This window comes from Lissotriton vulgaris, chromosome 11 (genome assembly GCF_964263255.1).
Source record: "Lissotriton vulgaris chromosome 11, aLisVul1.2, whole genome shotgun sequence".
Taxonomy (NCBI): domain Eukaryota; kingdom Metazoa; phylum Chordata; class Amphibia; order Caudata; family Salamandridae; genus Lissotriton; species Lissotriton vulgaris.
This window is the reverse complement of record NC_141699.1, coordinates 260,269,543-260,296,651: the sequence shown is the minus strand read 5'-3', so window position 1 is coordinate 260,296,651 and position 27,109 is coordinate 260,269,543. Positions and strand designations below refer to the sequence as shown.

Below are 27,109 nucleotides of genomic sequence, written 5' to 3'. Positions count from 1 at the left end.
GTAATGCAAAGGAAAGTCAGATGAAGGTGGTGATAGAGCTCAGGTTGGGGACACAGGTCCTGGAATTCGTCCACAATGTGGATGTGGTGTATGAGTCTGTTGTGTATGAGATGACTGCTGTTTAGTCTCTCGGTTTTAGTGTAGTTTGGTGGTTGATGTGTCCCTCACACGTCAGGGTTGTGTTGGGAGTGTGTTTTGCCTCGCACGTCATGGTTGCGTTGGCAGTTGTGTCTCTCACACGTCAGGATTTTGTGTTGGGAGTGTGTTTTGCCTCGCACGTCATGGTTGCGTTGGCAGTAGTGTCCCTCACACGTCAGGGTTTTGTGTTGGGAATGTGTTTTGCCTCGCACGTCATGGTTGCGTTGGCAGTAGTGTCCCTCACACGTCAGGGTTGTGTTGGGTGTGTATGGATTGTCTTGTGTTGTTTGGGTTTGAATGGGTTTATTTGTGCTTGTTAATTTGCCATGAGGTGTACATGTTGTTTCCTGATATATTTGGTGTATAGGGTTGTTCGGGTGTGTGTCGCTTATTGTACTGGTCTGGCCAACTGGTATGGTTTGTGGCGTATGGATGTTGGATGTGGTTTTGTTGCTTATTTCGGGAAGTAATGTGTTGCATGTGATACCTGTTCAGACTGTTGTGCGCGTGGGTCTGTATGGAAAGGGATAGGATGTGTCTTCTTGCGTCGGTTAGTTTTTTTGTGTTGTTGGTTGCGAAGTGAGGTGTGTGGGTACATGTTGTTAATTGATTACATTGCACATTTCATCTTACTGGTGCTTTGTTTGTATTTTTTGAATCTATTGTTCAATTGTATTTGACATGTTGTCAGTGTTTTATTTGTTTTCTTTAATTTCCCAACGAAGGGAGATAATGTTGTATCTTACATCTTCCTGCTGCTCAGCTTGTATGTATGACTTGTGGAATGTTAGATGATTGGAATGTTGGTGTGTTGTGAATGTCAGTTGGGTGAGGGCTGAGCAGCAGGACCGCTGCTCCTGATGGGGTTGTCGTTATAACTTATGACTTAACATCTTAACTAATAAAGTAACTTAAGAATCAATAGTTCCAGCTTCCTTCTGATTACTTCACAACACTTGCAAACCAAACCCATCATATCCTCGACAACCAGGCACATTATTCGCCCTCTGATGACTGGAGCAAACTTCCCTCCAGCTTCCTAAACAATGTCACCATTGAAACACATCCTTCACCACTAGCAACACAGACAGGCCTCTTCTCATCCGCTAGCAGGCGACCGCCAATCTGACCCTTGCAACCCTCTTGATGTAGAGGGTGAATTTGATGCAATACAAACATGCATACCAGGAGGTGAGAGTAATGCCACCGGTTTGCACTATTTTGCCTCATCTTTAGGGAGACACCTTGGTAAGTGAACTGGAGTTCCATGTGCTACCAGTCCTGTACTAAACTGCTCTATTCACATGCAAGATCAGAGAATATCCACAATTGTAGCCACTGTCAAGTCAGTCAGCCAGCCAGGTCTTCATTATGGCAATACATCCAATGAAGAGTAAGGGATCTTCACCAAGTAGTATTTCGAGGGGAGGGAGGGGGTTGGGGGGAGGGGGGGCACGAGCTGATCTCTAAGTGGTATCAGAGCTTGGAGGCCATTATTACTGGGATTTGGCATTGGGCAGTGCAGCAAGTCATCTCGCCATACCCAAAGGGAAAGGGCAGGAATGCACAGCATTTACACAATATGTTGCATTCCTGTCCTATATTCCTGCTCTTGTGCCGTTTTGTCTGTCTTGCACCAATGGAGGCACCCTGTGTTGTCGGCAGAATTGTTTTATGTGCTGAAAGGGGAACCTTCATGCACAGAAACAATCCCGTTTTCTTTTTTCTATGTGTACAAAGAGGAATAACTAGGAGAAATAAAGACATTTCCCCTTGTTACGCCTCATCTCAGGAGGGTTAAGGATTTGGGGCTTCCCCAGATTAACATACTCTTATATATCTGGGCCAGCATCAAAATCCATGGCTGTTGCATGGGAAAACCTGCTGCAATGCCCATGGAACACCTCCCGAGCGCAGAGTAAGGCAACACAGCGATTTGTGCTGCCTTGCCTTACTTCTTATCTAGGAGGCCATCCAAAGCCACACAGAGTAGCTTTGCATGGCCTCATAGATATTATTTTGTAACCTGCGGTTCCAGAGAGTCACAAAAAGTGATGCTCCGGCAGCGCAGGGGGCTCATAAATAGCTCCTAGTGTCTTTAGACTTCTGGTGGGCTATTTAAGCCATCCCTCTTGGGCACTGCCAAACACTGCAGTATCACATTTAGACTGGACCCAATTCTTTTGGAGCAGCAGGGGCCGTATTATACATACGGTGACTTTCCCTGTTTGCACCACGAAGCACCTTTCAAAAGGTGCACCTGGTGCAAACCGGGACAGTGCACCATGTTACAAAGAATGAGCTGACTCCCAGAGCAGCCGTAAACTTGTGCTGCCCTCAATCAAAATACAGAGTGGCTGCTTCAAAGCTGCTTTATGTTTCACAGTGCAGGTGACCTCCCGCCTGCACTTCAAAGAGGGATTAGAGATCCCTTTGTAGGCAGATGCAGCGAGTGATTGCACCTGGCTGCAAAGGAATGTGTGGGGGAGGTTCTTGGGAACCCCTTTCTTCCTTTCAGATGGCTGCCTTTAGGAGGTGTAGTGAAAGTGAGGGCATGTTTGCTTATGCCCCCATGTGCATAATCCAGTCTGGGTACAGCAGCAAAGAGATTCTCTTATTTGCATGGGGCCACATAGCGCTGTCGCTACATGTGTGTCAGCAACATCAGAGAAGTTGATACACAATCGTTTGCTGCCCCTTCCATACTACATTGTGCACTGTGGGTACACATGCCTGTTGGATCCCTGGGGTACAATGCATTATACGGTCCCAGATGTTCCTCTAGGTTCCATGTGTACCAAACAGGAGCTCCCACTGGCAACGGCCATGTGTCCTGCACAGACTGCCAACTTCAGGGATAACCTCAAGATACGTCTTATTTTCTGGAACTGTAGAGCTCTTTTAAAGACCTCGCATTGAGACTTAATTTCGACTCCAAAATACACCTTCAGCACATCTGCAAACTCAAGCAGAGCACCCATTTTTTCATCATAGAATGGAGTCAAGGTAGGACAAAATATTTAGCAGGACAGTATTTCAGCATACACAGCTGCATCACCTGACTTACCTTATCACATTCCAAAATAGTGCCCTCTTTTGACTCTTGGATAAAGCCAAACAGGCTACTTGTTAATCTCAAGCAGATCTATGTTGGAAATGGTTCGTATTAGGATGTACAAAAGCAAAGGTCACACTGTCCTTGGAGGTACGGATTGCACTCTATTTTTTGCATACCCAAACTCCTCATACAGGATTGGACCCTAGACAGTAGAGTATACTCTACCTTGTGGTCGCAGCAGGAAGAATCCATTGCACATCAGCAGAGCCTCAACAGGTACAACAAGGGAAACATATCTAAACGATCACTTGGAACAATCATGTTCGCATTTCTAAGTAAACCCACTTAGTTTGTCATTCATTTTACCCCTGCTACCCCCTTATAGACAGCCATGATTTACCAGACAAGAAAAGACTTTATTTGTGCCTTTGGATGCTGGGTGATGTTTAAAGTCTTATTCCAACCGTCGCTTGGTCATTCTCTTTGAAGTGCACCTGCAATTCTTTCTCTTCTCTCTGTAGAGGTGGGTATGGGCTCTCTGGAATCTCTGCTTCCGTCTTCCTCGTGCGGCAGTAAGAACCCAGACTTCGAGCACAAACAAGGAGGCTACCGGTGAAGAGTGCCCCAAGGAGGCAGCTTCCCACGAAGGCGGTGGCCGCAAGCAAGAACCTCTTCAGGCTCCGGCAACGTTCTGGAAAGGAAGAAAAAGACGGCCATTGAAAGAGGACTGGACATTTTCGAAGACCAGTTGCATTGACGGCTCATTTTACGATTAAAAGTCAAATGTCATTCTAAACAAAAATCCTACACAAACCTAAAGTAAAGCCTCTCTATCAAGAACAGCTAAACTCTCCCTCCAAGCTATATGAAATTATCAAGGACAATCTCGCCCTCTTTAAATCCTAGTTACTGGTGCAAGTGGGCCAATATGCATTTCAAATAAAACCTTCTGTATGTTGCAAGTACCTCATGGTTCCAAAGCTAGGGCTACTTAGGTTAAGGTGTTCAAGGAGGGACTGGGCCAAAGCACGGTATCTCTTTTTTTCTTTTTAAACTCAGTGTCCTTCATACTTTTAACTGGATTGAAACCCCCGCCCATTGCCTTTTCTTTCTGAGACCGGTTCTCATTCTGAGAGAGTCCAAGTGAAGGGAAACAGTCCATTCAGATGCTTTTGTTATCGTACAGGACAAGATTTTCAAGTTATTCATGCCCTGGCCTACAAGCACCTCTCCAAACATTCTTGTTGCAAGGCTAAGCATGATGTAAAGTAGAAAGATACTCGTAGCTGGGTAAGGTAGAATGATGCTCGCAGCTGGGTAAGGTCTGCATCATTGTCAATGATTCCAACCGCCCCCCTTCGAGTAAGACCCCCAAAATAATCTATTTCTTGTAGAGAAAAGACCCTAAATCAGTGATGATGTGTGAGACGGGAGGGAGAAAGGTGATATTTAGTATTCTAGGGACATGAGAGAATGAGACGCTGCTGTCATATAGTATTTCAGGGACATGAGTGAATGAGAGTGTGGCATTGAGTATTCTAAGGACATGGGTGAGTGAGACGCTGTCTGTTATAGTATTTCAGGGACATAAGTGAATGAGACACTATCCTTCAGTTTTCTAGGGATGAGTGAATGAGACACTTTCATTTAGTTTTCTAGGGTTTTGAGTGAATGAGAGGGCACTGGTCATTTAGTGTTCTAGGGACATGAGTGAATGAGACATTGCCTATCATATAGTATTTCTGGTACAGGAGTGAATGAGATGCTGCCTGTCATAGTATTTTAGGGACTTGAGTGAATGGGACGCTGCCTGTCATTTCATATTCTAGGAACATGAGCAAATGAGACTCCGCGTCTCATTTACTCATGTCCCTTGAATACTTCATGATAAGCAGTCTGTCATTAGGAAATCTAGGGACATGAGTTGGCGAGGGGCTATCACCTACCTTCCCACCATTCAGACTCCTTTTTCTGCACAGTCAGTGGTCCCAACGCCACTCTGTAAAGCGCTACTCCATGCTCTGAATCTGCAGAGGCGGGGAGAGGAAAAAAAGTCATTGTGTGAAAATCTCATTGGCAAGTACACAATGTTCAACCACCCCAGACGCAGCGCATTTTGGTGTAGCAAGATGTAAATTAAATCTATAGAGTGTAGTAATTTGGTAACATAGCCACTGCCACATGTGTCTAACATTTATCATGAATGAACTGAACCTTCACAGGCCAGTAGCATGAAGACAGTTTCTCCTTTGGGCTGAACTTGACCAAGTGCACATACTCCTCCCTAAGTGTTAAAGGTTTAAGCCACTTATCCTTCTGTGTAATAATGTACCACTTTAAGCAGATGGACCTTGATTACACATCAGAACCCATGCTACCAGTCCCAACACTTACGCAGCCACACCTTCTCTCAATGACTTAAGTATTACGCAACTGTAAGAAATTAGAACATACTTATTTTGAATCCTACTCCAGGTAGGTAAAAATGAATTCAAAATCTGACCTTCTATTAAAAATACCAAAAAAAACCAGAAAAGTATATAGCGCTTCCTATGCGAATCACACTGAAATATCGCATAATCTCAAGTCTTTTCCATTTTTGATGCTCTTGCACCTGCGGAGGCCAATAATTATTTGGTCATGATATCCCTATGTGATCACCTATCAGAATATTTTCATCTTAAAATCCAATACATGTTGGCCTCTCCTATGAATGAACAGGCTGTAAAATGGCAACCTTCCCAGAAGACTCACATACAACTCCATGGTTCCTTTCATCTTTATACTTGGCAATAGATGGCCTTACTCAAGCCAGAATCCTTTGAATATCATCTGGATCCCCTTTGGACGCATATCCAGTAAAAGGAGTTAGACTCTGGACACTGTTGTGGGGATTCTGCTCATGCACAGAACTGTGCCCAGGAACCCAGGACCTCAGTGCATTGTGGTGTACCAAAAAACTCACCTCAGTACCCAGAACCACTAACCGACTAGCATCAGTGTCTCATTAGCTCTCCATCCTATAGCAAAGCTAACAATGATTAGACAACCCAGAACATGTGACTTAGGGTACTCTCAGGAATGGTGGGAATCAAAAACACTCTTTCATTTTTATTCTCATACTAGTCAACAATGTGAGTAATCAGACACGGAAAAGTTTGAATTGTTTATTTTAATGACGTGCTCTAAGATGCAGTATTTTTGCTAACATAAGCCAGCATATGATTAAAAAAAATACGATCAGCATTGTTACAATTCCATAAAACACAAAGGGAGAAATCATATTATAATGATAGTGGAAACAGGTCCTATAGCGCCTTATGAACCCCCCTTCCCTGCTAGGAACTGGGTTTTATAAAACACACTCTCACTGGAAAATGATTTTCTTTAAGTGCCCTAATCCTGCATGCAGTGCAATATTAAAGGCACTAGAATTTGTTAGCTGCAGCTGTGTTCATGTTGTGTCTAGAGCGTGTGCCGATCAACCTGAATAACAGCATACTTTGTTATGGTGACCTTGAAAGCTTCTGCACGCACTGTACAGACTAAGCTTGCGATGTAAGTCTAGTGATGTTAAAAACAAGCTGTTCTCATATAAAGAAAATCAAGCAGTTTAACTTACAACAACAGTTGCATGTAGTGTTGTGTGCAAAAGCTGCAAAGTGGCAAAATGGTGTTTAAACTTCTAATAAGCTTATGCTAACATAGCAATGTGTGCAAGCAGGGCCCTGTCTTCACTACACCCTCCCCAAGCAGGGCCCTGTCTTCACTACACCCTCCCCTGATCGGAACACGTACAAGAAGGGAGGCAATTTAGGAACGCAGAGTTCAAGTTCGAGTGAGACAGAACCAAGTTCAAAATTTGCCAAAATGGATAATTGGGAGTAATAAGTTCAGAATAGTAAGGACAAATTTTAAAAACAATAAGAGGCAGTATACTACCCAAACTGGAAATGGAAAACAACGTAAAAATTGTTCGAGCACAGGACGCAGTGAAGATGGACAAATGCCAAATCAATTCATCAGCGTATAGGCACAATACGTTGCAACTGCCTCCAAAAGGAAGTCATTGTTCTCATCAGAAAATAATTCAGCCATTCAATTTAACAACGTGAAGGAACATACCTGTTCTTCGATAGCCAGAGCCTCTAGTACCATCAGAGGACAACACTGGAGTTCTTCGAGATAACTGCGTGCCAGAAAGCCATGGACTGCAGCCCATATGTTCCAATTTCCTAGGACTCCATGTGCCGCCGCACAGGCCATAATCACGATAGCACAACAGTCCAACTCATGAGCTAATAAGGGACTCGACAGTTGATCACAATCCGGGTTAGGAGACACCGTATTGCAGAGACACATTTCCAGAGTGCATTCAAAACAGCAATCCAGACAATGGAAAATAGGTTGCACGCACGTAAAGTACGAAAACCGGAAGGACATTCCATATGCTACACTCAAAGTGGCCAGGAGTAGCGATTCCTAGTATTCAAGCATCCGTTTGCGGAGCTGGAGCACTGGGGCAGGCTGTCTTGTGACAGACTGTGCAGCCATTTGTGAGCAAGCAAATTAATAGCAGCACACCGGCAGCCATGGCGAGAATTATTGGTAAATTGCAGAAGATGGTGGAAAAAATAGAATGATCAAAAATGCCGGTATCTCACCAAATATAGTTTGGAATGAGGTCACAAGGCCAGAGCTTACCACTTAAAAAAAAATGTACCAAGCCATTTGTCGACGAGGCATTGAATATTGTGTGAATAAGCACCAAAATGCAATGGGAGATCAGTATTTGAAAGCGCATGCACCTCCATGCGGGTGTTTGCCACGTGAAGGATAAATGTTTCACGGGATGAAGTAAGGGCAACTTCTTTCTGGTGACAATAGAGCCCTTATTCGACTCATCTTGTTGAACTCTGCTTTTAAGGTCGGAATGGAAGGCCAGATGGATACATCAAGTTTACCATGCGGGGGAGGGAAAAGCACATTTTTACAGCAGACTACACGTAAGGAGATGGTCGCAATCTACGGAATCCCTGCCAGCATACCGCAGCAATCCTCATTATTTAAAAGTAAATAGCTACCGTTAGCTAGCAACGTGAAAGTTAGCGTTATAGCTGGCACTGGATTACTCTTTAAAATGCATGCTAAATTCGGAGCCTGCGTGTTACACGAGCCTTGCAATTGTATGTTCTTACAAACTAGTGAGTGATCAGGTGTAGAAGTGCACTCCTCGCCTTTTAAATAAACTTTACCCTCTCTCAGGCATCTATAAGCAAATGGTAGAGAGCAAACCTCATGGAGATAGGGGCTTCCCAATGGTTCGTATCTGCCTATGGCATAGTGTTTCATACATGAATTTAATTTGGGGGAAGGGCAGTGTTATTAACCCATGAATGAGCCATACAGCGGAATTAGATTCAGCAACAGAAAAAGGTTAAGGTTCCAACTTTTCAATATGCAAAAGTGAATATGCAGCATCCTTCATAGACAAACTGTTGTTTTGCAGTCAAATTAAATGGTAAAAATAGAGAAGAGGTATACATGTAGTCCCAAGGCACTTTCCAGATTTTAAAGTTTGTAAAGCCCAAGCAAACTGCATAATTGAACGTAATTGATTTTGACCATGGTACAAAACAGACACTTCATTCTGTAAAATATCAACAACAGATGAAACAATACTATCCAATGTGTAAATTCTGGAAGAAAGAGTATTATCCACCACTGCAAGCACTTTTCTAAATTAGCTTGATCAATAGCTCTTAACCTAGAAGCAGCTTTAATTTGAGACAGTTTCCAAACTTTGTTGTAAACAGCATATACCCATCTTTTTGCCCTGCCTCCTACAGGGCCTTTAACAAAATCATTCAAATCAACATCGTCTGACAATTTGGACAAATGAAGATTAACTGATCCCAAGCTGGAGTGTATAAGCCAGTTCTGACATAATTTTCCTACTGAATAGGTAGTAACAGAATGGGCGCTTTCAAAACGGGGATCCACCCTAACCTGTGTATAGTCAAAGGCCAGACCCAGAAAACGATGTTGGAATGAATCTGAAGTTTTATGCCATAATAACCAACCTTGGGGATCCAAACTGGAAATATTAAAGGAGGAAGTTGGTAATAGGGACTGCAATTCATCAACAGACCTATTGGTGTGATTGCACCATGTAGGGTATTCCCCCAAATCAGGACTAGAAGGGGCATTTAATTTTTTAGATGTAGCCAATCCAAAGCAAGTAGTTTGTGAAATAGTCGAGTTCAAAAACAACATATGGTTCGGGATGAGACATGCACGATGCAAAGCTTCAGTGCCCTGCACTTGCCAGCTTTTAGAACCCCAAACAGATTTAAGATCTATAGTATCTCCACAGCTCATAGCCCCCTACAGCTAATTGATCGATAAAGGACTTCGAATACAGTAATTTATTGTGGGTGAGTAACTTTGGAAGTGGACTTATCAGTCATCTTAAAATAAAAGGCGTCAGGATTGGATTGATTAAAGTCAGTAAAATAAGTACATTTTTTCAAAAGAGTTTTCGAGCTGCCTTCAATAGCTGCTGGACAATGTTCCCATTGTGTATAATTAACCACATTTCTAAATATGTTTGCTTTATGCAGGAAATGATTACCATAGTGTTGGTAGCAGAATAAATCTGCATAATTAGCTGAGTCCAAATACAAATCTTAAGCATCGAAAGGAGCATAATATTTCAAATCAGAAAACAGAGCCTCTATGGCTTGGACATCCCAATCATCAGAGCGTATGTTCTGTTTTACAACATTCCCCATTGAAACACGAAGTACATTGGGGACATTAATAACCTCTGTAGGGCCGTCTATCTGAAACTTAACAGCATCCCACACAATCCCATCTAATACAGGCCAAGCTGTGATGTTCACAAAAGTCTGGTGCCTTCTCATTCTGTGAGACAAGAAGTGGGGTGCCAAAGATCTATCAATTAACCTAATTGTAGATCTCTTTAAAATAATGTCCATTTACTAGACGAAAAACATACAACCACAAATCCAACTAACATGAATAAAAAAATTGAAAAAAGCACCAGCCAAATGTAGGTCCAAGGGGGCATCAAAAAATTTCTTTGAAATAAAACAGCAAAAATAGCAACGTTTGATGGGGACCTTGATGTTGGAGAGTCAGTGTCAAATGAAAAACGTGACTGGTCAACTGCACTTGTCTGAACACCAGGCAATGACACATCTGTGGGATAAGTGTACTCAGTATCATCATGGGGATCACCAGCCGGTGAATTCAATAATGGATTAGAAACTGTAGGCATCTGGATGGCAATGTCAGGCCTGATGGTGTTCGCCGGAGCCAAAACAGATCTTCTCAGCATTGCTGGACAAGAGAACGCTGTTTTCATACTAAGAAGAATCGGCCACTTGCTGTAATTTGACATTGTCAATGGAGATGTACCGTTTTTCCTTGCGGCCATGAAGAGGAGGCAAAATGACTGTTCTTGTACCCTGCACTCTAAGCACAGAAACTGGTGCACGATATGAGGAGCTGAACTCCTTGTTCTCCACCTTCTCACGGACCAGGTCACTGACTCGGGGTAGCCAGCCAACTACCGGAATCTGAAGAGTTGCATCAGATGTGGAGGGCACAGACTGTCTCAAGTCTCTTGTAGGTTCTGTAATACAACAGAATGTTCATCTACGTCGAAGGGCAAACGCCGCCATATCTAGACCCTCAATGTCCAGAACAAACATTTCTATGCCAAAGAACATTTCGTATGGAGTCCGCTCACCCAGAGACCTTCTAAGGAGATTATTAAGTGCACGTTGAACGCTATACAGTACCTAAAACCCTAGTTGTCAAGGATCTTTAAGTCACTGTTCATTCACTCCACAACAGAATTGCCCTCGGGCCAATATGGAGACAAAAATTTGACCTGACCTGCACCCCCAATGACCTCATGGCATCTTTGTACACCTTTGAGGCGAACTCTGGACCCTGGTCCGAATGAAGGGTGCCACATGCAAAAATTCCCACAAAGACAGGCAAATCCCTCACGACAATTCAAGCATCAGCACTACGTTGCGCCCAGAACCAAGTAAAGCGTGTGCACGAATTCTCTGCAACTAAGATGTACTTATAAGCAGTATCGGAGGAGAAAGGACTGCAGTTATCTAAGTAAACACACCCAAGTGGTTTATTAGATATGTACAGCTGTGTTTGAGGTGGACGCGCAGCAGTTGAAGGTTTGATCTGCTGGCAAATGTCACAAGTGAGGACATAATCACGCATCTGTTTGTACAATCCGCACCACCAATAACGCTGCTGTAAGATAGAGTCAGTCGGTGAGACGCCGGCATGAGCCGAGGCCATGCCCTTGTGAGCGGCTATTATCAAGGAAAGTCTGTGGTCCGTGTGGGTAATCAATCTGTCACCAACCTTGTTAATTCTCACATAGGGAATTTATCAGGACTTAAATGATAAGAGTATTTAGAAGGGCTCTAGGGTACTTACCTCCCTTCACTGTAGCAGCAATGGCTGCCAAGATGTCATCATCAATCGTACTTTTGGAACGTGTAACTGCGGCTACTACATATGTTTCTACTGCTGTCTTTGCTTCTTCGTCAACAAGACAGTTACCAACAGCGTGTACTCCTACGCACTGGTGACCAAGAGTTTGAATTACAAACACGAGCAGCTGACATTCTTTAATCTCTGCAACGCGAACGCATAACATTTTGTGTTTGATTGTGCTGCCTTTGGAATCTCGATATTCATTCCGATTCCAAAAGAATAAATTGTCATTGTAAGACTGAACACAGAGTCACTTACAATAAAAGTAGTCACACAAGGATCAGCGTACTCCAGTGCAAGCACCAGAGCACGTAGCTCTGCCAACTGTGTGGTGCAGTCCCCTAATGTTTGTGTATGCACAACCTCGGACTTGCGCAGGCCACTGAATAAGCATGCTTTGATCCAGACGCCGGTTGTTCCGAACAGTCAGTGTAAATGATACAATGGAAATCCTCCAGCAGGTGCAAGGACAAAGGAGCCGGATGAACAAATTCATACTGCAAGTACTCCTGAGTTTGCAAAGAGGAATCAAAGATAAACGGGACATCCGGAGACATCAAGGATGTGGCCCATTGAATCCAATGAGGATGCAAAGCTTTTGAATTTGGTACACTGGCCTTCGTCACCGGCTCCAGGGCATGGTACGGTGTAACAACCAACATGCGTTTCCCCTGCGACAGCGCTCTTTCTTTCAGAATCGCCATCTGCACGTCAGTCAAAAACGTTTTCTCACGAAACTATCCAAAAGGGCTGAACTGTGAGTATTTTGTACCTCGCAGGTCCAGCCATGAGAGTTCAAATGGCGGTAATCCAATACCAGACAGTACGGCCCAACAGGTTTGGTTACAGAGAAAAGAGGATTATTCATAGGTGCCACACATGTTTCAATCACACCTTGATAGCCCAATTGTTCGAGGATTTCTGCAATGGGAGCTTTCGCCTCACGCCGCATGGGATATTGGGGTTAAGGCTGTCGCATTGATTGCAATGGAATCTCATGACTGGGCGAAAGTTTGTCCCATCCATATTGAGTACGGTACAAAGCCGGTGCAAGCACCTTCGCCCACTCTTCTGCTAAATCTTGCGCCTGCTCCTTCGGCACTGTGTAAGCGAAACTGGGAAGGATTACCTCCTTCCCTCTCGGAGCGGCCAAAAATGAAAGGTGAGGGCCAATCTGCCTCCGCTGTCATATGTAGATGTCAGATTTTCCCCAAAAATCCCTTTTATTGTACGTTTTATGTCACCTTCAATTAAAAGGACTATGTCATATAGTCTGTCAGGGGGAGCTATTCTAGAGTCAGCTGTCTCAACAGTAATGAACGTGTCAGTTGCTGTCGCCTTCAGATACGGACGTAGCGCTTGCCGCACTGCTGTAACCTTCCGCTGCGCTGTCTAGCAATGTTAGTGCCAATGTCAGGTTCCAAAGCTGTGTTCTCACTATCTGTGGCATATCTCGCGGTCAAAGCAGCAACCCTCTTTTTCTGAAACTCAGGGCGTTGACGTTAAAAGTTGTCCTGCTTGCCTTTACCGTCCATCTGGCGGGGCTGCTCACGACCTTGTGGGCACCCAGACCTCTGCCACAGTCTCCTCCACTGGTTTGCAAGACCGATGATTCCTGTAAAGAACTAGGAGAACGGTGATCAGGAACCTGAAATCAATCAGGTGCCTTAATATTCGCGCGGTCGCGCAAATCATAAGTGCGCTCAGTAGACACAGGTAGCGGCGATGCAGGACGCGACCCTTGTTTCTTTTGTTGCTTCCCCTGCTTCTTAGATTTCCAATTTCGCTTAGGAAAAATTGGACGGTTGTCTTTATTAGACTTAGCCGTCTGAGTTTGAGGTTGGGCTGCTACCTTAGCAAAAGGCTTAACACCCAAACTATTGCGGCCAGTGGTCTTATAAGCCTTCGCAATGATTTTCGGTATCTGTAAGGGTTTATGGGCATCGGGGACATTGCGCAAAGCATTAGACACCTGAAAGCTTACTGCATCACCTTTAACATTAGCAAGGATGAGATCGGAAACTTCGTCAAACACTTCAACAAGCCTCATTCCCAATTCTACAGCTGCCTCCGAACCGTGTTGATCCTGAACACGCTTGATCACGGAGGGCAGGACAGTCATAGACCCCGTGCTAAAGCACTTTGCATAGACTGCTGCAAATACATTACCCCAGGTTTCACAATCTGTTACCTCTGGTACTAAGTCTTTCTGCAAACTAATGGTCAGAATCCTGTGTTTCTCAAAAGGAGTCGTATAGGAAATACTGCTTCCAGTTCGTCAAATTTCTCGGCAAGCCAATAAAGCATCTCCTCCTTACCCTGGGGGCTCTTGCCCACAACCGAACTAACCATGATGGGACTCATTTTATTCCCGGCCGGTCCAACTGGTTGCACCGCAGCTCCAGGTGCCTCCACCTGGATGTTGCGGTAAACGTATTGCACTAAAGCCCTATATAGCCCAACAATGGAGGCATAGAGTAATCTTAACTCTGCTAGAGAGACAGTCAAATAACGCGGTTGCGGTGTGAACTCGGCCAAGACAGGCCAAGTGGCCCCTGGAATAGACAAGGGACCTAACCAAACCACAGATACTGTGTGGGGGAGGGTGCCATTAAACCAAACTTTATGCTGCCAAGCAGAAAGCGGAACCTCCTGTGTCCTATATGGTGCATAGTTCGCAAGCACCGCCGTGGGCAAGTATTTATGGTATGTACCATCATCCGCATTCACAGCAGGAAACGTAACCCAAGAGTAGAAAAGCTCAAATGGGTAAGCCGCTTCTGCACTAACCACAAAGACGACCGCCATTCCATCAGAGGAAACCCCATATTTATTTAAGTGATTGCGGAGTGGCGCGTGACTATGCTGAGCTATGTCAACGTCACCATAAGGACAATGTAAAAATTTTAGCACAAAAAGGGTAGTAACTCAAAACCGGAACCTTTTTATAAATCTCATGCTTGAATGAAAGTATATCACCTTCGTATAAGTAGGTGAATCCGTCACTGCTGTCAACCGGAAACATGAGTGAGGGTGTTGTGGACTTTTATAAGCACTACATGAGTGTCTCAAATATAAGACCAAACGTTGGGTGTGCCATGTTGCGGGGCTTCTGCTCATGCCCAGAACTGTGCCCAGGACCTTAGTGAATTGTGGTGTACCAAAAAACTCACCTCAGTAACCAGACCCTAACCAACTAGCACCAGTGTCTCATTAGCTCTCCGTCCTATAGCAGAGCTACCAATGATTAGACAACCCAGAGCATGCGACTTAGAGTACTCTCAGGAATGGTGGGAATCAAGAACACTCTTTCGTTTTTATTCTCCTACCAGTCCACAACGTGAGTAATCAGAGACACCGAAAAGTTTAAAATGTTTATTTTAATGATGTGCTCTAAGATGCAGTATTTTTGCTAACATAAGCAGGCATGTGATTAAAAATAATGCGATCAGCATTGTTACATTTCTATAAAACACAAAGGGAGAAATCATATTAGAATGATAGTGGAAACAAGTCCTATAGCGTCTTGTGAACCACCCTCCCCTGCTAGGAAGTAGGCTTTATAATAATAGAAGGTCTCTTAGGCATGAATGGGGAACCTCATACCTCGAAGATCAGCAGAAGTGTATCACATCAGGATCAGCAACGCTCTCTCACTGGAAAAGGCTGTTCTCCAAGTGCCCCAATCCTGCATGCAGTGCAATATTAAAGGCACTAGAATTTCAGTTAGCTGCAGCTGTGTTCATGTTGGGTCTAGAGCGTGTGCCGATCAACCTGAATAATAGCATACATTGTTATGGTGACCTTGAAGGCTTCTGCACGCACTGTGCAGACTAAGGTCGTGATGCAAGTCTAGGAATGTTAAAAACAAGCCGTTCTCAAGTGAAGAAAATGAAGCAGTTTAACTTACAACAACTCAAGGCCTTAATAAACATCCGATCACTCTTAACGGGGACCTTGAGACGGACTTCGAGGATCTCGATAACTGGCTTTTGTGCCGGGCCGGGGAACATGTCCCCCCTGCCTCTCACTCTGGAAAGATGGCCAGGCCATCCGTCCCTTGGTTCACCACTGCTCTCAAAGAAAGTAAGAGGTCATGTAAACTCCCCAAAAGGGTCTGGCGGAAAAACTTCGACCTCAATGATAAAACCACGTACAAACAGACATTAAAGACCTATTTTAAACAAGTCCTGAAGGCAAAAAAAAAACGTTCCTACTTGCCAAAATCGAACGTGCGTCGAACAAAAACAAGGACATTTTTAAAATTGTCAGCGATTTCTCCTCTCCGGCAGTGGAAGCTATGTCATTCACTCCTACTGAGGGATGGATGAGTCACATGGCGTCCTATTTCCATGACAAAATCGTAAGCATCCAGGAATCCTTCCTGACCACTCCCCGGGCGCAGAGTAATAAGGGTGCGCCAAGTCCCCCCTCAAAATCAAGTTTGGGGTCGTTCCTTGGAACAATTCCCACTGATCTCAATGGGACAAACTCTAGAAGTCATGAAAGGCCTTAAATCCGGCTCTCCCTCCGATCCTTGCCCGGCGCACACGCTGGCATCAATCGCGGATATTATTAATCCAACGTTTATTCAGATCTTAAATCTCTCCCTGAAGAGGAGCCAGGTCCACGACAAATGGAAGAGAGCCAAAATCTTGCGCCTCCTAAAAAAAAACCTACCCTGAACTAGCTTCCAACTACAGGCCTATATCCCTGCTTCCATTCATGTCCAAGGCCCTGGAAAAAGTGGTGAACAAGGTCACCACGGATTTTATTCAAACTAATTCCCTACTCCACCATAGTCCGGGTTCAGGGCCAACTTCAGCACAGAGACGGCACTCCTGGAAGTATCTGAAGCTATAAAGGAGGAAGTGGATAGAGGCGGCAAAGCCATACTGATACTGCTGGACTTATCAGCTGCATTTGATACCTTTCCCCACAATCGCCTCCTGCAGAGACTCCGGGAGGGCGGGTTTGGGGGTACGGTACTCAATTATTTCACCTCCTTTTTAAAGGACCACCTGCAAACAGTGTGGGTTCCACCTTTTGCTGCCCTGATCCCCCCTCTGGAGGTGAGTGTGCCCCAGGGATTCTACGCTGAGCCCCATCCTTTTTAATCTGTACATGACACCCCTAGCAACTCTGGCTGAGAACCACGGCTCAAAAATTGTATTGTATGCCAACGACGCACAGCTGCTCTTTACCAGCGGCAAAGACATGGACTTCAAGGGGGACATGATTAACAGCTGTCTAACAGAACTATTCTCATGGCTCCAGCACAACCAGCTTAAATGCAATCCTGGTAAATCGGAGATTATCTCCTTCGGACAGCGCCCCAGTAACCTCTGGCGCAGTTGGTGGCCCGCTGACATGTCCACCCCACCACGTCTCCCGTAAGACAGTGAAAAATCTAGGAGTGAAGCTAGATTAAAATCTCTCCATGCAGGCACAGATCCAATCTGTCATGCTTTGGCCTGCTTAAAATGCTGAAACAGTTTCTGCCCCTCCTATCCACCACCCACAAAAAAACAGTCAAGGCATTAATAATCTCCAGGTTGGACAATGCGAATGTACTCTATCTGGGGTTGCCCGAGTATCTACTGACTAGTCTGCAGGTGACACAGAATTCCGCAGCAAGAGCCATACTCATGCTTGGTCCCAGAGCCCGCATGGCCTCACAGCTGAAATCTCTACATTGGCTCCCTGTTCGCAAAACGATTTATTTTAAAGCCATGGTCCTGTTTTTTAAGTCTCTCCACGGATTAGGAGCGGGGTACATCACAAAAAGAGTCCAATTTTATCATCCACACCGTGCACTCAGGTCTGCAGCACTACAACTGGCTCGGTTCCCCAGATACCTTTGGGCACGTATCAGGGGTCGCTCCTTCCAGGTGCAAGCAGCAAAAAGGTGGAACAATCTACCAGTGGATCTCCTGGCATTCAGGAAATCTCTAAAATGTTGGCTGTTTCAGCTGTAAACCCCAGAGCTTGGCTTCCCCTCCGGCTTAGTCTTTATCCTGCTTCGGCGCCGGGACACTCAATTGAGTAGCTGTGTGCTCTACAAATAATCTTTTAACATAACAAAACATAACATAACAGTTGCATGTAGTGTTGTGTGCAAAAGCTGCAAAATGGTTTTTAAACTTCTAATAAGCTTATGCTAACATAGCAACGTGTGCAAGCAGGGCCCTGTCTTCACTACAATACGCTCCATTGTGTCTCAATTCACAGCACTATGCAATCTTTTTTGTGCCCAATTCTTGGAAGAGGGTGATTGTTACCGCAGTACTAAAGTAAGGCAGTGCCGGTGCAGTGGTCCTATCCAATTACTGCTCTATACTGCTATGAACTTTTCTGCTAAAATTGCTTAAATTGTTAATGTCGAACTCCTGCAACTACTCGAATCCAACATTATTGTCCCTTATCAATCTGGTTTTCAGCCATCTTTTTTGCAGACACAATACTAACAGCTGCAAATGATATCCGTCTCACCCTAGACTGGATGGGACTGCTACCGACATATAATATTGGATCTGTGGATGGATTTTGACTCCGTGTTTTACCCAAAATCAGATTAAAGAGGCTTAGGGATATCGAACTTAAGAGTCACGCCTTTAACTGGCACAGAATGTTGCCAAGCAGTGTCCTTGGCATGTTTTATCTCAGAATTTAGAGTGAATATTTGTTGTCTCCCCCAAGGTTCTGCTAGGAGTCCCTCCTTGTTTAATGTGCATATTGCGCCTCTAGCTGCTGTAATACTCAGGTCGAGGTATATCTTTCCTGTGATTGGGTTTAAGTTTGGTCTGCCAGTTTAGCTTACCGTTCACCTTTAATGCTTCAAAAATGCTGCAATGCAGTGCATTCTTGGACTTGGGGACAAAATCCCCTATCTTCTCTCATCTGGTTTCCCTCCACTGGCCTCCTATGAAGAAACACTGTCTCTTCAAGAGTGTATGCCTTTGCTACAAAGCCATCCATTACTTCCACGTTCATTAAAAGCAAAGAAACATTTCAGGCAACATAATCTGAAGAGACTTTTAATGTTGTAACAGTCGGACTATTCATTCCTTGCTTTGACAGGATGCACCAGAGTGGTTGTGCTTTCTCCATACTTGTTGCCAAGGCACTGAATTCGCTTCCTCGTGGACTAAAAGCTATATACAACCTAGTGTGCTTCTGGAAGATTCTAAAAGCCACTTAATTGCATAATTCATAGACTATCTCCCAGTTGTTGTTCAGGCACTGCCCTTTAACTCTATTTGCAGCTCACTCTCTCTGAGTAATTGAGCTATACAAAACCACCAATCTATCAGTATAGTCTTTCTGAAGCGTGAACATAGCTGGGAGGCAGTGGAACACTTCTGTAGATAGGCGGTGGAATTCGAGCGACCTATAAAGTGTCCTTGCTCTGCCCAGCCTTAATAAACTAAACAAAAACTCGCACAGACACCACCCCTAGCTCGCAGTATTCATACATCAACCCTAAGCATTGTAAATGCTTGAACCAAGGAGTCCCGAACCATCCTTCAAATGCCGATTGACACAGGCCTCGCTGCAATGTTTGCAGTCAGCAGGATGGGACCAAGTGCATAGGATTCATCCAGGTTAGCCCGAGGCTCTGCGACCAGCCTTACATGTGTAGGGCACAGTTGGAGTTTAATGGCATACTTTAAAGTTCTGATGCTATTAAGTGCCGATGGGGCCAGTTGCCTAGGATTCAGCAAAAGTTAGGCTGAGACATTGTGAGCAGCCTCAATATGCTGGGGGTAGTTCACTTTTCCAGGTTTGAAAGACTCAGAGTACTTTCTTTTTCTAATGGCAATAAAGGCAAATTGCAGGGGCTTTCTTTGCAATAGGCAGGGTCAGCAGGGCTGAACCAGTTGCCTAGGATGCAGCAAGGTTAGTCCAAGACATTGTAACCAGTCTTATTGTGGTAGGGGTAATTTGATTTTTCTTGGATGGTGGGTTAAGCGTACTTTCATCTTATAATGCTTGTAAGAGCAGATTGTGGGCCAGATGTTCACAGTGCTATGGGTCAGCAGGATGTGGCCAAGTGCCCAGAAATCAGTGAGGTTAGTCTGAGACATAGCAACCAGGCTTAAAATCTTCAGGGTTGGTTTAATTGTTCCCTAAAATATGCCTGTATGGGCCAAGACGATAGTTCTTGGATCATTAAGACAGACATTTGCTCTGTTCTTCTATGACAGACGTAAGTTACAGCAATCCAAATCAACACACACTGCTGGCTGGAGCTAGTATTCAGGGGAGTTGAATTAGAAGGTGCGCATGACAGAAAATTATCCTTTATTGGTTACTATTGTTTGAGTTTGAAGGCCTGTGGCTAGGTAGAGGTGAAAGAGTTAACTGTGGTGGGTGGGAAATAAACAGGGGAGAGGTGGAGTGGGAAGAGGAGGCAAAGGAGCTCGGAAAGGAAGTTAACTTGTGGAAACACATCTAAAAAGCATTGACAACCCCAATAGGTCTCGCCTACGTAACATCAGTGCGGAGCTGTTGGATGTGACAATGTTTGCCTGTGAAGTATTATTGAAAAAAACATTTCAAAGTTCTGGAAGAAAAGAAAACACCTTATGATAGCGCAAAGTTGTACTTTGAACGCAATGTTTTCAATTCATATAAACGGCATTGTTCATTTTTGTATTACTTTCCAGTCAAGAAACTGCGAAGAATTTTAAAAGAATAAAGAAGTGCCAGAATGTACAGGGGAAACGCGTTCCAATGGCTATTATACTTTCCATAGAATTCTGCATTAGCACAGGGAGCAGATGTATGGGCCTTCAGGTGAAGTGTCATACAAAGTACAACCTCTGCCTCAGAGGCTGTGGAGTGGATGCAGAAAATGGACCTTCTCCCAGCACCAAAAAAAGACTGTGCCAAAGCTTGTGCTTTCATGCAGTTTGTAGAGTGCAGGTGATAAAGCAAAATGAATCCTTAATTTCTGCTCTCCAGGCATACCCCAGAAAAAATAGCCCTGTTACTTTGCTTTTACAGACAAGATGGAAGGGGTGGGGAGAAATCAGCGTGGGAAGGGTATTTGAGGGGCGGGAGCAGCACTAGAGGGAAATAAATTAGAACACACATGCACCCTCATGAAATGATAAATGAAAATGAAAGACATAGTTCCCTAAATGTAAGCAGTGGAAGGATACAAGCCAGCCAACCAAAAGGATCGTAGGGGAAAAACAAAAGAGAAAGGTAAGTCATTGAATAAGAAGCATGGAAACTAGAGTGACAATAAAGCCAATTGTAAGCAATCAATACAAGTTCACAATACATCTTTCTCAGCCAGACAACTCGCACTGTCTGATAGAAGAGTCCTAAAATGTGTTTCACAAGATTCACTGGTAAGACAAGAGCTTGGCTAAGGTTGAAAAATTTGAGAACTAGCAAATTGGTTCCATGCTGCCGACCAACCCAAAATAATGGAAACAAGGTAAGTCTGCTTTCACCGCCCAGCCACTTTTTTACCCTGAAATCTCATTAACTGTTATAAATTACAGTTGAATTTGTTCTTGGACGAAATTCTAGGTCAGGGGGATGCCTCCTTTTTTTTTTAAGTAGAAAAAAAAAAGTTCTGTGGCATCCAAGACAAAAGTTGGCTCAAATGGAGGAGTGAGACCAGCAGGGTAACAGAAGGGAGGTAGCAGATATCCGTCAGGGCAGCAGCTCACCTACCAAGTTCGTTATCGGTCACCCTTGCCTGTGAATGGTGCCAGACTGGCTGGATTCTGAGCCATGACTCACTTAGAGCCCGCCCACTTTTTGCAGCCTTGGAGTTTGAGACGGCTTGGGAGAGAACGCCTGCTCCAAATTCTGGCTTCCTTCGACCTAGTACTGGATGGAATCTGGGTCTTTTAAAGGTTGCATAGTTTTTGCTCAGGTTTCCAGCCTATATTGTTCTTTCCAATTCCTTTCTTCCTCATGGGTTGTTTTTTTCAGCAGTAGGCAGTATACCTGCCCTTAAACAATAATTAAATAAATTCATTCAATTGTGCTCATGTCACCAATTCCCATTCAGTATCTTTTTTACTCATTTAAAAGCATCTTTGCTGGCGCATCTCACCATATTGATTATTGGGCCTTATTTGATTATCTCTCTTTTTGGTGTATGGGAAACAACAGCCTGTGTCCACTATGGCTTTGCTGCTTTTTTATCATGTGTGCATCCCTTTCTCAAAAACCCTCGCACATCAGAGCACCAGGCAATGTGTTCTTTAACTCAGTAACTGCACCTCAGTTGTCATAAAGCACATGAAAACACTAACCTTATTCTCACAGACAAACACCAATACCAACCACACATCCTACATGGTGTAGCTTTCTTCAAAGCCCTACCTATGTGTCTCTAGTAGCATGTGTATAGCATTTACTACACACACACACCATTTGTGCTCATTGATTTATTTTCTGTTTTTTTTAAACAAACGTTTTTCTTGTTCTTTTTGCAAGTGCACATCATTTAGCCAAATTAAGTAAGCAGTGTTTTACAAGCATAGAGCACAGCATTTCTTATTTTTGATAAATTATGTGGGCAGGACGGAAAAGAACCAACCAAAACTCCTTCAAAACTTGGTCCTGTTCAATAACATTTTTACAAAATAGCTTTGAGCTATATATGCATGCCTTAGGTTAACCATTTACTTAGTATTTTAGGGCGAGTCTAAGGGCAGCTCGCATGCGCTGCTCTCTCTGCGAGGCATGGTGTATTGGAGTATGCTCTTGAAGCCCTACCCACTCTCCGCCCATATATGTCATTGGATTATGTCATTGCCCTTCGTAAATTCAGGCTTCTGATTTGTACACAGGTTTGTTATGTTCCTTTTAAAAACACAGAAATAAAAGGTACTGCCATTTTCAATGGCAGTAGCTTAAACGCTCGCAAATGCGAGACCTATTATATTGAAAATCCTTGTCTGAAGATCCTGTGAGGACACAGATACGCCCTCCTTAACGTGGTCACCAGTGGCAGGAACAACTTACCACACACTAGACACTCCGCCCCTCACGTTAGGGGACATAGAAAATGGTAGCTAGTGTTATACAAATCATCACACTCACAACATAATCCCTTGGCTGGGATAAAAACAACAACAGTTGTACTGTGGCCAAGATCACAAGATTCAGTCCTACCCTGCCAAAAAATCCTGTCTACAGCAATTACACCATCCCATGCCCCTCCCAATCTTTCTAGTACCTGCATCTCCTCTTGAAGGAGGGCTCTGCTGGGTACAGGACGCCTCGCAGCACTCACAGAGAGAGTTCAAGGAAGGATCCTCCAGAAGGTGCCACCCCAGCCTGAAAGAGAGAAACAAGTTGGGAAACAAACCTGGCACGGGCCATGCCAAGAACAAGGTCCAGCCTGCTGGCACGATTCTTGCACACAAAGTGACACTATTCAAACATGGCACTTTAGTTCAAATCTAGTATTTAACTCATGAGATAGTGCATTGATATCAGCACTCACTACTGAGATCTGTGTGCAGTGCAACCAGTAGTTAATAGGGTTGAGTCCCACATGACCGCCTTTGATCCTTTCAAGGTCGATAAATTGAGAACCATCAAGTTAGGCAAAACCCAATCTAATCTAATATCGAAGCAATGACAAACCCATCATAACAAACACTGTATAGAAATGTTATTATAGAATATTTTAATTTACTTAAATTCAGTTAATTTTCTACGGACTTTGCTTGGTGATGCTGAGAAATAGAATACAATACACTCTGCTGCCCATAGGAAAATTATTGCCCAGAACCTTGTGGTCCAGTGAAAATGAGCTAATTAAGGTGGACGGTGCAGATGTTAGGGAAAAAGCACTGTGCCACACCCAAAATCTTCAAAAGGACATCACAACGCTGGTCTGAAGACATGGCAGAAGCCAACATCAACTCATCCAATAAGCAGGTCTTGAAAACATCCCTATAGTTTAGGCTTCTCAGAGTAGCTTGTGAGCTACTGGTAGCTCTACAGCTACCTGTAAGCAGCTCTCCTATGTTCACTCCAGCCTACTAAATTAGATGTTTTTACCGTGTTGAATTAATATATGTATACCAACATTGAAAAGTGTGTATTTGAGATGAAAAGCTGTGACTTTTCAGAACTCATAAGCTGATGTTTGAGAAAAATGGTTAAATTTCTAATTATATTTAAATCTTATATGCAAGTGATACATCATGTAGCGCTGGAGAGATTTATTACAAATATTAACTTGGTACTCATGTTAAGGTATCACACATTGACAAATCATTTTTCTATCCGTGCTAGCAACCCTGCCTGATGCACGGAGGTGATGATGACAGCTAATCTTGCATATCATCACTTTGTTATCTAGTCTGATATGGTCACTAATAAAACTCTTAATATTAGTAACGCGGATGATTTTCATCGGAGACCCCTGCTTCAGATGCACTAAACCGACATTTTCAAGTACATCACTTGTCTCATCAATAAACCGCAAAAACACTGCCTTTCAAAAACCTACCACAAAATGGCTATTAATGCTCGAGTGGCAATGTATAACAAAGACCGGCTTTGCCAAAGCCAATAGGTATGGATTCAATGTGTAAAACAGTATTTGTGCCCGCAAGACATGCAATGACAGGGAATAACCAGAGCTAACAATTAGAATGCACAGGTTTTACAGACAGCTGCACTGTCCAGCCAGACCAAATACGTTTTGTGGCACACTATGCATAGGGAGTGAAGAATGGCGAACTAAAAACAGAAGACCAAATAGTCTGTCCAAAAAAGGTGCTAGAAAGCAGATAAGATCTTGCTGATAAATAAATATGCCAAGAACAGGGTGCAAAGGTCTGCCTCCTTGTGAGTTTAAAAAAAAAAAACGCGGATTAAAAAAATATAACTAGATCACTGTTCTGCAACATGTTTTTCAATTGAGGAAAACACACAAACATCACAGCTGCCCATGAAAATATGGCCAGCTTGGATCAAACGTGCGGTAGGGCAAGAAGCTGTTGGACAATGCACTCTGAAGGATCGCAGAATGTTCTAGCCCCATCAGCATGTTCCATTTTGTTTTCTAGTATATCTATCTGCATGCTCTGGGGCCCTCAATGGTGTCCCACTGAACTTGGCCCTTTGCCAGTGCAATGTAGATTGGTTAAGAACTTGGGCATCTAGTTGGATGTGATGCGCTCAAATCACTTTAAAGATCCAAAATCGCGGCTTACTGCTTTCTGTTGCTCAAGTGCCTTAAGAAAATCCTCTGGCTTCTTCCTTTAGAAGCTCAAATCACTGTTCAAGCTGTAATGGTTTCCAGGATACAATATCCGGTTATGAATCCAGGCGCCCTTTTTTTGTATTAGATGCATAGAATATGGAAGAGATGCATGAGAGAAGGCACAGCAGCAAATACTGCCCAAACCTCAAACAGAGTGGTATTTTGGATCAAATTTATTTTTTAAAAATCGGCAAGACTTTTAGAAAAATTTTGTCTGCAAAGAAATAATGACAAAGAGGACATTTTTCTTGATGGAAAATTGAAATAATTTAAATGGCTGTGCTTGGATAGATCATTCCCACAGTTAAAGGGCCGATTATAACCTTCTACTTTGGGTGACACTGGAATATTGGTCTGCTTAATCCCAGTGACCCGCCGCATTGGAGAAAGGAAAGGTCCATTATAGAGTGCAAACATTCACTCCTCAGATAATAAAAAAGTTAACTTAAAAGGCCGCTGGGTAACTCCTTTGAAAATTATCTGTTGAGTGCAATTCTATCCTATTTTCTCCAATGCTGTAGATAAATGTGTCATGAATAATGTGACCAAGTACAGTGATGTAGGAAAGTAGAATTGGGCATTGTCATTACTGTATGAAATATGAATGAAAAGTCCTTCGTTGGACTTATTTCTGGCCCCTCAGGAACTCTACTCCTGTGTCTTTTCCCTAAGCCCTTGCCAAATGTCAATGCTTTATGGACACTGCAGGCAAAGTTATGTGATCAATTACTTACATTTCTTTCTTTCATAGTAATCTACAGAAACAATACACCTTTTAAAAACATGTAACTTTTAATTAATACACCTTTTAAAAACATGTAACTTTTAATTAAACATCAGTATGATCTATACAACAACCTTACTGCCCTTGATTACATGGTTAAGTCAACCAATACCCGTTCGATTCCACTATACAATAATATAATCGTGTCTGAGAATACAAGTTTTTCCAGTTTGAAAAAGTAATTTATTTAATGGATAACATATTTATTGAGGTGGGATTTAATATTATCAATAATGCTTCCACACATGTTTTAATGGAGAAATGAAAAATTCTTGGCCTCATTTTTATTTGTTTTGCAAATGGAGTTGCTCCGGACAAAAACACAAACGTGAATCATGTCCTGCACATAAGAGTTCCACTAGTTGCATTCTAGGTAAGCCCACGGTTGTCTCCAGTTAGTAATAAAATAGATTAATATTTCCTCAAACTCAGGAAAAAGATTTGCCTTCAAAGAAAACCGCATAGCCCCACATCTTGTAAATGCAAGCAGTGTTGAAAGTCATCTTGAAAGTTTAATAGTGTGCAGTATTAGGTCTATTGTCTACATATTCTTTCTATTGGGTAGTGTGTGTTGTAGTCTAGATTACAAAGGCACTAGATCTTTCATAAGATGGCTAGTGAGTACTCTACTGAAAAGTGATTGGTAGAGAGGACTATTCTTGTAAAGAGGAGTCCTCACAAAAAAGTCCTAATGTTGAGGATGAAGCAAACTATGCAAGATCAGTAACTCCAGGATATGGATTTCAGGGATGAAACAGAGTGAATATTGTAACTTTTGTTTTGTGCACTAGGAGGAGGTCATTCAAGAACATACTTTGAAATAAGATAAACAGTGTGTAGCATGCTGCAAGAGTTAATGTCCTTTACTTGACAGATGCCTATGTTTCTCAGGCTAATTTGTATAACACAATGTGTACAACACATCCAACAGATGGAACCACCTCACAAGTTTCCAGATATGGTGGCAGCCGCTACTTGGGCAAAGGAGCTCGGATTTGGAAGCTGTACCCTACGGACCCTGGTATCTGGCAGGAACACTAAACCTTGGAATCACGGCCGCACGCAGACAGGGGCCGGGACTGCGAGACCCAGGGATCACTGCGCATCACCAACGCAGCGCACCTGGTGTCTCTTCCCGCCCCCTGCTCCTCCTATTTGACCACGCCCTTTACTGCACACGCGGGACGCGAGCGGGACTTAGCCCTGGGCTAAGCCCGGGCAAAGGGCGGGCCGTTTGAGGCCGTTCAAGAACAGTCGAGACCGGGACTGGGCCACCCCCCTTTATTTGGCTCTACTGTGCACTTCCTGCAAA

At 43.6% G+C, this 27,109-nt stretch overlaps 1 protein-coding gene across 1 annotated transcript in view; it reads right to left on the bottom strand.

The window, feature by feature from the left end:
• Positions 1 to 3,594: 3,594 nt before the first annotated feature.
• Positions 3,595 to 27,109, bottom strand: part of LOC147679623 (zona pellucida sperm-binding protein 3-like) — a 139,217-nt gene continuing 115,702 nt past the window's right edge. Inside the window, exons 6-8 of the mRNA XM_086944735.1 lie at positions 22,968 to 23,068; positions 5,143 to 5,223; positions 3,595 to 3,887 (exon numbers count right to left, since the gene is read on the bottom strand). Of these exons, the coding sequence (XP_086800861.1) occupies positions 3,643 to 3,887; positions 5,143 to 5,223; positions 22,968 to 23,068 (427 nt within the window). The 3' untranslated portion in view covers positions 3,595 to 3,642. The remainder of the gene's footprint in view (positions 3,888 to 5,142; positions 5,224 to 22,967; positions 23,069 to 27,109) is intronic.